This window comes from Sinocyclocheilus anshuiensis, unplaced genomic scaffold (assembly GCF_001515605.1).
Source record: "Sinocyclocheilus anshuiensis isolate Anshui unplaced genomic scaffold, SAMN03320099.WGS_v1.1 scaffold98, whole genome shotgun sequence".
NCBI lineage: Eukaryota > Metazoa > Chordata > Actinopteri > Cypriniformes > Cyprinidae > Sinocyclocheilus > Sinocyclocheilus anshuiensis.
In genome coordinates this window covers 135,392-146,287 of record NW_015544128.1, presented here as the reverse complement: position 1 = coordinate 146,287, position 10,896 = coordinate 135,392, and the positions used below count along the sequence as shown (strand labels likewise).

General features: G+C 36.6%; 1 protein-coding gene across 1 annotated transcript in view; it reads left to right on the top strand.

Moving 5' to 3' along the window:
• The window catches only part of LOC107694844 (membrane-spanning 4-domains subfamily A member 5-like), a 10,849-nt gene extending 3,581 nt beyond the window's left edge, over nt 1-7,268 (top strand). The window contains exons 3-8 of the mRNA XM_016494543.1: nt 218-328; nt 424-492; nt 2,754-2,897; nt 3,512-3,628; nt 6,914-6,994; nt 7,194-7,268. Of these exons, the coding sequence (XP_016350029.1) occupies nt 218-328; nt 424-492; nt 2,754-2,897; nt 3,512-3,628; nt 6,914-6,994; nt 7,194-7,268 (597 nt within the window). The remainder of the gene's footprint in view (nt 1-217; nt 329-423; nt 493-2,753; nt 2,898-3,511; nt 3,629-6,913; nt 6,995-7,193) is intronic.
• Nucleotides 7,269-10,896: the final 3,628 nt, after the last annotated feature.

Here is a 10,896-nt window from a genome sequence, read left to right as displayed (position 1 = left end):
CGTGTGTGTGTGTGTGTGTGTGTGTGTGTGTGTGTGTGTGTATATATATATATATATATATATATATAGGATATTTTTCTTGTACAATCATAAGTCCATAACCACAGCTGCCATGGATTGATATTGTATATTTTAAATTGTTCCCCTTTATGAAAGAATCTTGTCGCACTCAGACTGTACATTCTCACACTTTCTGCATTCTTTTTGTCCCTCACAGACAGTTCAGATAATGATCGGTGTGCTGACTTTCCTGTTTGGCATTGTGTCTACAATTTATGCACAGTCCATCTTTGTTATTACTGGTCTTCCTTACTGGGGATCTCTCATCGTAAGAAACTATTATACAATTAAGTGTTCTGTCTTTTATGATACAAGCTACATATTCCAACGCAAGCCTTCATTTTTGCCTTTTTCTCTTCTCAGTACATTACAGCAGGCGCACTCTGCATTTCTGCAGAAAATAAAATTAATTCACCTTCCAGTTTGTGTTTGGTATGTATACAGCAGTTATTACTTTTAAGGGTCTAAGCCAGCGGTTCTCAATTCCAGTCCTGGTGACCCACCGCTCTGTGTATTTTGCATGTATCTCTTATTTAACACACCTGATTCAGATAATCAACTCATTAGAAGAGAGCTCCCTGTGTTCCCATTGTCAGGGTCCCTGAGAATGGGAAATCCGTTGAAGTTTACTTTACTTTGGAACATTCATTCACGGATTTGCACTACGCCACGTCCTGCAGCATCTTCACACATAGACAAAACTTACTAGAGAAGTGTTAAGTGTGACACAATATACCTTTGTAAATAAATACAATTTAAATCCACGCCTCGCACACTTTAATGTACTTTAAATGGAACAGAGACGTTCCCTTTGAACTGGAATCATGGTGGAATGTCCTGTGATGTCCACTACGAAGGGCACTTACGGTCGAATAGAACAAACGTCTGAAGTGATATGAGATACATACAAAATGTGCAGAGCGGTGGTGAGCGAGCCGAGGACTGGAATTGAGAACCACCATAATGGTTTGGTAACCATAATTCATAGAGACCCTAAACTTGTCAGGAAGGTCCCAAACATCTGCATCTATCCAACACTAGGTGGCGCAATAATAATATGATTTGATTAATTAAAGCATTGTGATGATGTAAGTGAATTAAGCAGTCGGCAACCCTCTTTATTCACAAATTGATCTTTATGTCCTGAACGCAATAAGAAAACGTAATGAAACTTGATATACATAGACCAGGGGTGGCGAACGTCGGTCCTGGAGAGCCGCAGCCCTGCAGAGTTTTGCTTCAACCCTAATCAAACACACCTGAACAAGCTAATCAAGGTCTGAAGGGTTACTAGAAAGCTACAGGCAGGCGAGTTTGAATTAGAGTTGGAGCGGAACTCTGCAGGGCTGCGGCTCTCCAGGACCGGAGTTCGCCACCCCTGACATAGACTATCGAGATATTTTGAGAATTCACACTAAATTGCATCAAAGTTGCACCTATAGGAGACGCTACAACTCAACACTGTAACTGTAGGATCGGTAAAGTTGAAAATTATTATGAATCTTCTGTGGTGGATGTCATAACATAATATGACATGTCTACATAAAAAGACTACTAGCCAATCAAATTTCAAGAACTAATAACGTCAAATCTGAGTGCCTGGGGAAAATTTTGAGTGGATGATGGTGTAAGATGTGTTTTGTGTAGCTCCTCTGATTTTTCACTCAATTTTAATTTAAACGAGACATCGACGATACCAGCATTCCCCGGGAGCATTTTGAGCGGATTCTTAAACACCTCTGATTGGCCATTGTGTTCCTCCTATCAGAGGATCCAATTACGAGCAGATATATTAGGGATCCGCTGATAGATGCGGAATTTTGTGATTTTTTTTTAAATGTGAATTTTGCTCAAAACATTAAAATTATCTGCCAGTGGGGTAAGAAAAATAATCTTGTGTTAAGATTATTTTTCTTACCCCACTGCCAGATAATTTTAACTGTTGTAAGCAAAATTCACATAAAAAAAAATCACAAAATTCTGCATCTATCAGCGGAAATTAAATTGCTTATCTAGTAAATGCATCTCAATTTAAGATTTTTTTGATATTTTGACTAGAAACAAGACAAAAATACTAAGTAAAATAAGCCTTTTTTGCAGTGTAACCTTTAATGGTCGTCCCATCCAAATCTTTTCAGCATCACATACTCTAAATGGGGGCTTGGCACAGGATCTAGATATTCTGTTGTTGGATGTGGAAAAGGCATTCGATCTAACTATCGATTCGATCTAACTATTTACAGTAAAAAATTATACAGTATATATAATAATACATATAGTAGTCAACATTTGAAGTGGATCAAAACCTTTCATCAAAGTTAAACCTAAATTCAAAATGCGTTTTTGTCTTAGGACAACTTTGATTAACTTTTTTGATCCACTTCAAATGTTGACGACTGTATATATATATATATAACAGTAAGAGGAAGGATTTCAAGTTGTCCTCTTTAACAGTGTATTTAACAGTATATTTGCGGTAAACAAAAAAAATCAGTGAAGACTGACTGGACTGTAAAGTCATTCGTGCCTGGACCCTGATGATTGCTGTTTGAGGCTATATTTGTATTTATTAATTTGTGTCAATTAGTGTATTTTTATCACTTACATATTTTTCCATCTACGTGTACGTGACATGTTAACACAACGTTTTAAAGTTCTTGCTAATTTCTTAATCTTTTTTTTTCTGTCTACAGGTGAAAGCTTCACTTGGAATGAACATTTTCAGTACTTTAACCGCAGGCATCGCCATTATTTTCACTTCACTGGATTTGGCTTTAGGACCAATGAACACTTACTGCAGCGGTTATGACTGTTATTATTTAGAGACAAAGTATAAGGTATATCAACTTTTATATTCACATTTAATATCAAATTGTGTCTAAACGGAAATTAAACTTTTATTTAGTGATTACAGTAAGATCACTGTGTGGTCAGTACACAAGCCTTAATCTGCACTCATCTGTTCACTCTTTTTATCTGGCATTTCAGAAGTAGTTTATAGATCATTTACAATGCAAGAAGTCATTGGCATTATACGTTTATTGTAAACTCAGTCCAGTTTGACCTATAAGGGCCAGATTTACTAGCAGCTTGTGACAGTTCAAACCATCTTTTGCCGTTAAAAACTACTGTCAGGGTTTACTAAAGACATGCAGCGAAACATCAGTGAAAAGGACACAGTTATATTTGTGGCTGACCTTTATTATATTTGCAATTGTAGGATTTTCCTTTTTATTTGCATTGGATTGCATTGGTCATTATGGAAATGAGATGTTGTGCCTGTGTTCTTTAATTTGCCATTTAAAAAATCTGGCCCTAAATGTGTTATGTTACTATATGAACCTCAAGGATAGTAGATTCTTGACTGCTGAGCATTCAATGTACCAGTGTGAGTAGTAATTATCATTTATTTTGTTACAATTATTTGTGCTAATGTTGAATTTTCTCTCAGACTCTCTTCAGGGGAATCAGTGGTGTATTGTTGGTATTTACCTTGCTTGAGTTTATCATCTCCATCTGTCTGTCAGCATTTGCCTGTAGAGCTAGCTCCTGCTGTTGTCCTTCTCAGGTGAGTAATGAGGCAAATCAGGAGTTCTCAAATGTTGTGTGTGTGTGTGTGTGTGTCAACTGAACCCCCCCGAGATGGAGTTTGTGAGAAGCAGCATTTACTGTGAATTTAGTAGCCCTAAAAACGTATAACATAAAATGTAAATCAGCTTTCATGTGACATAGTTTTACATGCATAGATGTATCCCATTAACACAAACTCGTAATGATTCAAAAGAAACTTTCCAAAGCACTTGACAAATTCCCATGTTCCCAATCATTTTGTCTCAGCTTCACTTTGAAATAAAAGTTACATATATCTCTAAATGAGCAATTTTGAGTGTTAGTATATACATTTACTTATTCTCTTTAAATACTTAAAATACAAATCATGGTATTATATTTTTTATGTATAAAACCATTAAATAATTTATGTCCCTCAAACTTACTGGTGATGTTTTTCCTTTTTAAATCTTAATCATATCGACGGTAGAATCAGCATCCTAGTTCCTTCCACCCCTGTTCATTTTATCCATATCCACTGGGATGCCAGCTCTGTCTGTTTAGTGTTATTTGCTACCAGCCGTCTCCTTGCAGTGTTGCCAACCAGCCGTCTCTTGACTGCAGTGTTGCCAACTTAGCAATTTTGTTGCTAAATTTAGCAACTTTTCAGACTACCCTAGCAACGTTTTCTTCCAAAATCACCTAGCAAAAATTGTGCTATTTTTTAAATTTTATTTGGCTACTTGGCAACTTTTGATAAGTGACTCAAACAATAAAAAGGCACACATTTTCCATCTAAATTTCACAAAAAGAGGAAACCAAAGATGCCTAACAGTACACACATCACTTGAATTAAGTTATTGCTATTTGCAGTTGTTCAATTTGATAATAATAATTTAATAATTGTTTATTGATGATACACCTTGTTAGTAGCTTGTACCTGTGATTGTTGATCAGTTAGTGCACTGTAAGAAAAATGGCAAAGGTACTAGTAATTTTCCAGATCATTATCCATTATCCGTTGTAACCCTGTAACCCGAAAACACAAAATACAATGCGTAATTTAAAATGCAGGTAAAATCCTGTGAAGCATACTGACTACTAATACACTGCTTAAAACTCTTAATTGTTCAGAATGTGAAGTTTTACTAGTTTACTAGCTAATAAAAATAAAACTTGTAATCGTTCAAAAATCCAATCGTGCAAAAGTGTTCAATAGTTCAATATTTTAACATTATATTATGCATTTATATTATTTTACGAACAAATCTAAATTAACATATAAAAATATATTATTTGCTGAGATTTGATATAGTGACACAATTTTGCGTCGTGATTACGTAATGACGTCATCGCGCAATGACACCACAACGCCATTTAGCAACTTTTAGCAACAAATCGACATTTCTTTAGCAACTTCCCCTGAAAATTGGTTGGCAACACTAGGCGCGTTTCCATTTCCCTTCAAATTGCGCTATGTACTATAACCTCCAAGAAACACTTCATAAGTGGCCGCGCTCCAGGATAAGGGGCTTGCCCTACCATTATTGCTTAGACAATTTACACTGCACACGTCTGCGGTGCAGTGTGGCTCTGATACGGTCACTGAAACTAATTACGGCCACTCAATGCTTGTGTTTTTATACAGTCTATGGTTTATTCCAGCCGCGCCACGCACGTTTCTGAAGCTGCTCTCTTTGCTGCTCCTGTAAAGATACACGCATAAGTCTCCTTTGAATAAATATAGCCAAAATCCGTCAAAATCCCACCAAAATCCATTGCCATGACTTATCGCGAGAGGCAAAAGGTTACGTTTAAGTCTCATAACATAAACGCCATCATTTCGCAACACATTTATAAAATATCGCCAAAGTTTTGCGCAAATCTGTAATGGAAGCACGCCTACTGCCTGACTGTCAATCCCAAGCAGGCCAAGGGTCCTCCAAAGTGACTTCCCAGTAAAACATCTACAGCCAACCTCTACCGGCAGACTCCTTCATCATTCCTGTTGTTATTATTTAATAGTCTAAAACATAACATGTACACCCTGTTGTGTCAGTTCATACTGGACATGTTAATCTTCTACTAGCATGTTGTTCTATACCAGGGGTGGCGAACGTCGGTCCTGGAGAGCCGCAGCCCTGCAGAGTTTTGCTTCAACCCTTTCCCTACTATTAATGCTTAGACAATTTACACTGCACACGTCTGCGGTGCAGTGTGGCTCTGATACGGTCACTGAAACTAATTACGGCCACTCAATGCTTGTGTTTTTATACAGTCTATGGTTTATTCCAGCCGCGCCACGCACGTTTCTGAAGCTGCTCTCTTTGCTGCTCCTGTAAAGATACACGCATAAGTCTCCTTTGAATAAATATAGCCAAAATCCGTCAAAATCCCACCAAAATCCATTGCCATGACTTATCGCGAGAGGCAAAAGGTTACGTTTAAGTCTCATAACATAAACGCCATCATTTCGCAACACATTTATAAAATATCGCCAAAGTTTTGCGCAAATCTGTAATGGAAGCACGCCTACTGCCTGACTGTCAATCCCAAGCAGGCCAAGGGTCCTCCAAAGTGACTTCCCAGTAAAACATCTACAGCCAACCTCTACCGGCAGACTCCTTCATCATTCCTGTTGTTATTATTTAATAGTCTAAAACATAACATGTACACCCTGTTGTGTCAGTTCATACTGGACATGTTAATCTTCTACTAGCATGTTGTTCTATACCAGGGGTGGCGAACGTCGGTCCTGGAGAGCCGCAGCCCTGCAGAGGTTTGCTTCAACCCTAATCAAACACACCTGAACAAGCTAATCAAGGCCTGAAGGGTTACTAGGAAGCTTCAGGCAGGTGAGTTTTTATTAGGGTTAGAGCTGAACTCTGCAGGACTGCGGCTCTCCAGGACCGGAGTTCGCCACCCCTGTTCTATACCCTATCTATGTCGTATAACAGGGTGGATAAATTTCCAAGGCCACATGTGAAATATTTGCTCAGGGTTCTTAGGTTATACTTGAACTTAAGGCCTGAGTTCAACCTGTGTGTTTTCTGATAGATACACATTTTCTCCTCCTGATAGAACTAAAAAAATAATCCAACTAACCTGCTCATTTAAAAATAATCCACCTCGCACTTCATATTCGGCCACAAAGAACCACAAAAAGAGTTTAAGGATTCATTTGCTTTCATTCAATTTCTGATTTTACTGTATGGTCACAAATGTAAACCTGTAATACTGATGCATTTCTGGCATCTCACAGTAAGACGACATAAAATATCACATAAACATTTTTTTCCCAAAGGTGCAGTTTGTCCCTCAAGTTCTACCTCCACAGCCCTCTGATTTCAGGCCCATTAATTTCCATGGTCTTAACAGCTCAGTGGTAAGAGAAACTTGTAAACCCAGTTTAGTTGGACTTTGAGTAAAATGAATTTAAAAAAGGTATTATTTGAATTTAGTATTGAGTGTCCATGTACTGGAAATATGCAAGGCACTCGGTAATGGGTGCAATAATTGTTACATAATATTATCAATAAAAAAGTAATCATTAAGCTGATCATATAGTGTTTTTTTTCTTGTAGATACCTGTGGCCAGCAGCTCTTCCATTCATCACCAGCCTGCAGACGCTCCTCCACAATACAGTGAATTCAAATAAATGTTCCCTTATGAAGCAAAAATATATGGGAATGTTTTAGAAAATATAATGCAATACATTAAATAATACATCTCCATATATGGGAAACTAGTGCTTATATTTTTCAATACACTGCAATATATTCATGGAACATGTATGGCTACACACATACTATGCATATTATATACTGATGCATATTTAAAATTTTTTTTACATGTAATCGCTTTACTGAAACACTCAATTTCTCTTTCAAGAGTTAAAGCTTGGGTTTACATATAGATGAACACATAATCATAAACTACTATCACTTTATTGTTTGCATATTTACACATTTCATATACAGTGGGTACGGAAAGTATTCAGACCCCCTTAAATTTTTCACTCTTTGTTATATTGCAGCCATTTGCTAAAATCATTTAAGTTAATTTTTTTTCCTCATTAATGTACACACAGCACCCCATATTGACAGAAAAACACAGAATCGTTGACATTTTTGCAGATTTATTAAAAAAGAAAAACTGAAATATCACATGGTCCTAAGTATTCAGACCCTTTGCTCAGTATTTAGTAGAAGCACCCTTTTGATCTAATACAGCCATGAGTCTTTTTGGGAAAGATGCAACAAGTTTTTCACACCTGGATTTGGGGATCCTCTGCCATTCCTCCTTGCAGATCCTCTCCAGTTCTGTCAGGTTGGACGGTAAACGTTGGTGGACAGCCATTTTTAGGTCTCTCCAGAGATGCTCAATTGGGTTTAAGTCAGGATATATACACCTTGCTACGTGTACTGTGTTAGGCTAACCGAGACTTGTCATTTGCACTTATATATTGTTGCTCTTTTGTTAGTTTTGACTGCTTTTATTGTCCTCATTTGTAAGTCGCTTTGGATAAAAGCGTCTGCTAAGTGACTAAATAAATAAATAAATAAATAAAGCTTTATTTAAAAAATATGGTCAAAACAGACTTGGGTCGACACCAGCAGACAGGTATGTTGAGGGCAAGACAAAAGAGTAGTCCGGTAAACAGGCGTGGGTCAATCGATGGCAAACGCAATCCAGAGGACGATGTAAACGGATAATCTAAGACAGGCAATAATTCCAGGTCAGGCAGCAGACAGACAAGACGAGATAAACCAAGCTAGGATACAAGACTTTGGGTATAACAAGACTAGACTAGACCAAACTTGGTTACAGGCTCCGTAAAGTTGCTATCGCTAACACAGTGATAAACGCACTGCATGTGATTGGCTGCAGGTGAGTCCGTAATTAGTGAAATGGAACATGGGAAATGTAGTCCGGGGTGACATGTAACAGTCTGTGTAGTGTGAGAGTCAATATGATGCAAAGGCGACCTCTGGTGGCGAGTGGACAAAAGACCACGGACAAGATTCGTGACAATGAAAGTGGTGAATGACAAACACGGACACAGCATTATGTCAAAATTCAAACATGGATTATCTGTGTGACTATATCAGAAAGCTAAATTGACTGCAGTCTAATTAGTTAATGATTTCAACTTAAGTTTAGTTATGTAGGCATCCTAATGAATCCGGTCAAAGAACGGTTTGATTTTTTTCATCCAACCTCGCCTCGGAAATCAGTATTTTTGAGCTTTTAGACTAAGCCTACATCAAATATAATAAAAATTCCAAATTGAAATAGTTAATTGGTTCCTAGGTGAAAAAAGTGCAGTAAAATACACTTTAAGTACACTTAGTACACCTCCATAATGTACTTAAAGTGCTCTATTTTGTACTTAATATACTAAAATTATTCTTTAGTACTTCTTAAGATAATCTTAAGAATATCCAAGTGTACTCACCTGTGCTATTTTGGGACACCATGAATATGAAATGTGCTTTTAACCACTTGTAGTAAACTTAAAACCATCTTTCATACACTTAAATATACTCATCATACATAAAAAATACACTTATTATTTAAAATATAAAAATATATATAATGAATATATACAAAATGTATTTATAATGTATTGCCCACATATTTTTATAGATTAAGTCATTCATTTAAATTGTATTGTAATTATGTTAGCATTCCCTTTATATGATGTACTTAACTACATGTTTATGGTGTCTTTAAATAGTACAGTTAAGTACACTATTACTATGTCATTAGTAGCACTTTGTTCTGCATTAAAAATATAGCACTTCAATGCTTAAAGTATACTTTATGCTTAAAGTATACTTACTGTTAAATTGTGAATTTCCATACACATCTAAACACATTTTCCATCATTAACTATTTGAATGTTAGAAATAATACGTTTGATTAAAATGACTGTAAATGTAATTGATGTAAATGTAAACACCCATAGATTGAAAGGATAACTACCCTGTTACCCTGACAACTACTTCCGTTTACAGTCTCCCCAGCCACTTCTTCCTTAGGTTGCTCTTCTTCTACTGCCATAATGTCCTCATTGCCAACACAGATGATATGTATAAGCACATGTGAGTTAACCTATTCCTCTTATCGGCAAGACATATCGGCATAATTTTTCATATCTGGCCGATGCCGATATGTACATTTATATGCATTATCGGCCGATTCCGATATCAGTCCGATAATATCGTGCATCCCTAGTTATTTCTGTTATTTAAGAATGTCCCTGTACAAGTTCTGCTAATATTCAAGCCGAGTGAGAGTCATACTCGCAAAGGTAATGTTAAATATTAAACCAAACAAAAACTAAACTTTTAAAAACACATAGCAGTGTAATTATTTTATTGAGTGACAGGCAGTGGGTTTAATCTAGTGATGGGAGAAACGAAGCTTTTCGAAGCATTGAATCAATTGAACCAATTGCTTCGAAAAATGGTTCGATGATTCGAAGCACTTGAAACAGCACATGCTGGCGACACCTGCTGGTGAAAACGTTGTAAAAGCATCAAGAACTCAGACCAAACTTATAAAACAAATGGAAATGTTTTTTTAGAAATACCTTTTTTTTTATAAATAATAAACACTTAAATAGTATTAAATATTAGTGTTTGTGTTATGTGTTTTATTTAAGTATAATCAAACCCTTAACACTCAATGAACTAAATTAAATTAGTTAATGAATAAATTGATTTATGTAATTATTTAATTAGTTGTTTTCATTAGAGCTGTCTATAAAAACCAGCAGGCAAGAGTAGTGTTATCAGTCAGGAGAAGGAGGTGGATTTAATTCTATCGTAAGCTCATTTTGTTATTTTTAAGGTATGATGTGATTTGTAGGTTGAAAGTACTGAATGTTTTTACATATTTTTTAAACTATATAGCCATGTGTTAAAGGGAAGTTATCTTTTGTTTAACTCACAACATCTGGCCCTGAATTCTTTATTTTTTTTAAAGTAAAATTTCGTGGGATTTCATGTCACATGATTAACTGGGCAACCAGAATTGGTTCATGGGTTCACTTTAGGGCCTTTCGCACCACGGGAACCTTTTCATAGTACCAGAACTAATTGTGGAACTACCCACTTTTTGGTGTTTTCGCACCGCCGGAACTGGGTGCGCTTTTAGTACCGGACTGCCTTTTTCGAGAACCAAATTAGCTCCTACTCTGGAGCAGGGTCTAACAGCACAACTGGTACTAATCGTGACATAAGTAGACATTGATTGGCCAAACGCATGCGAAAACGCCC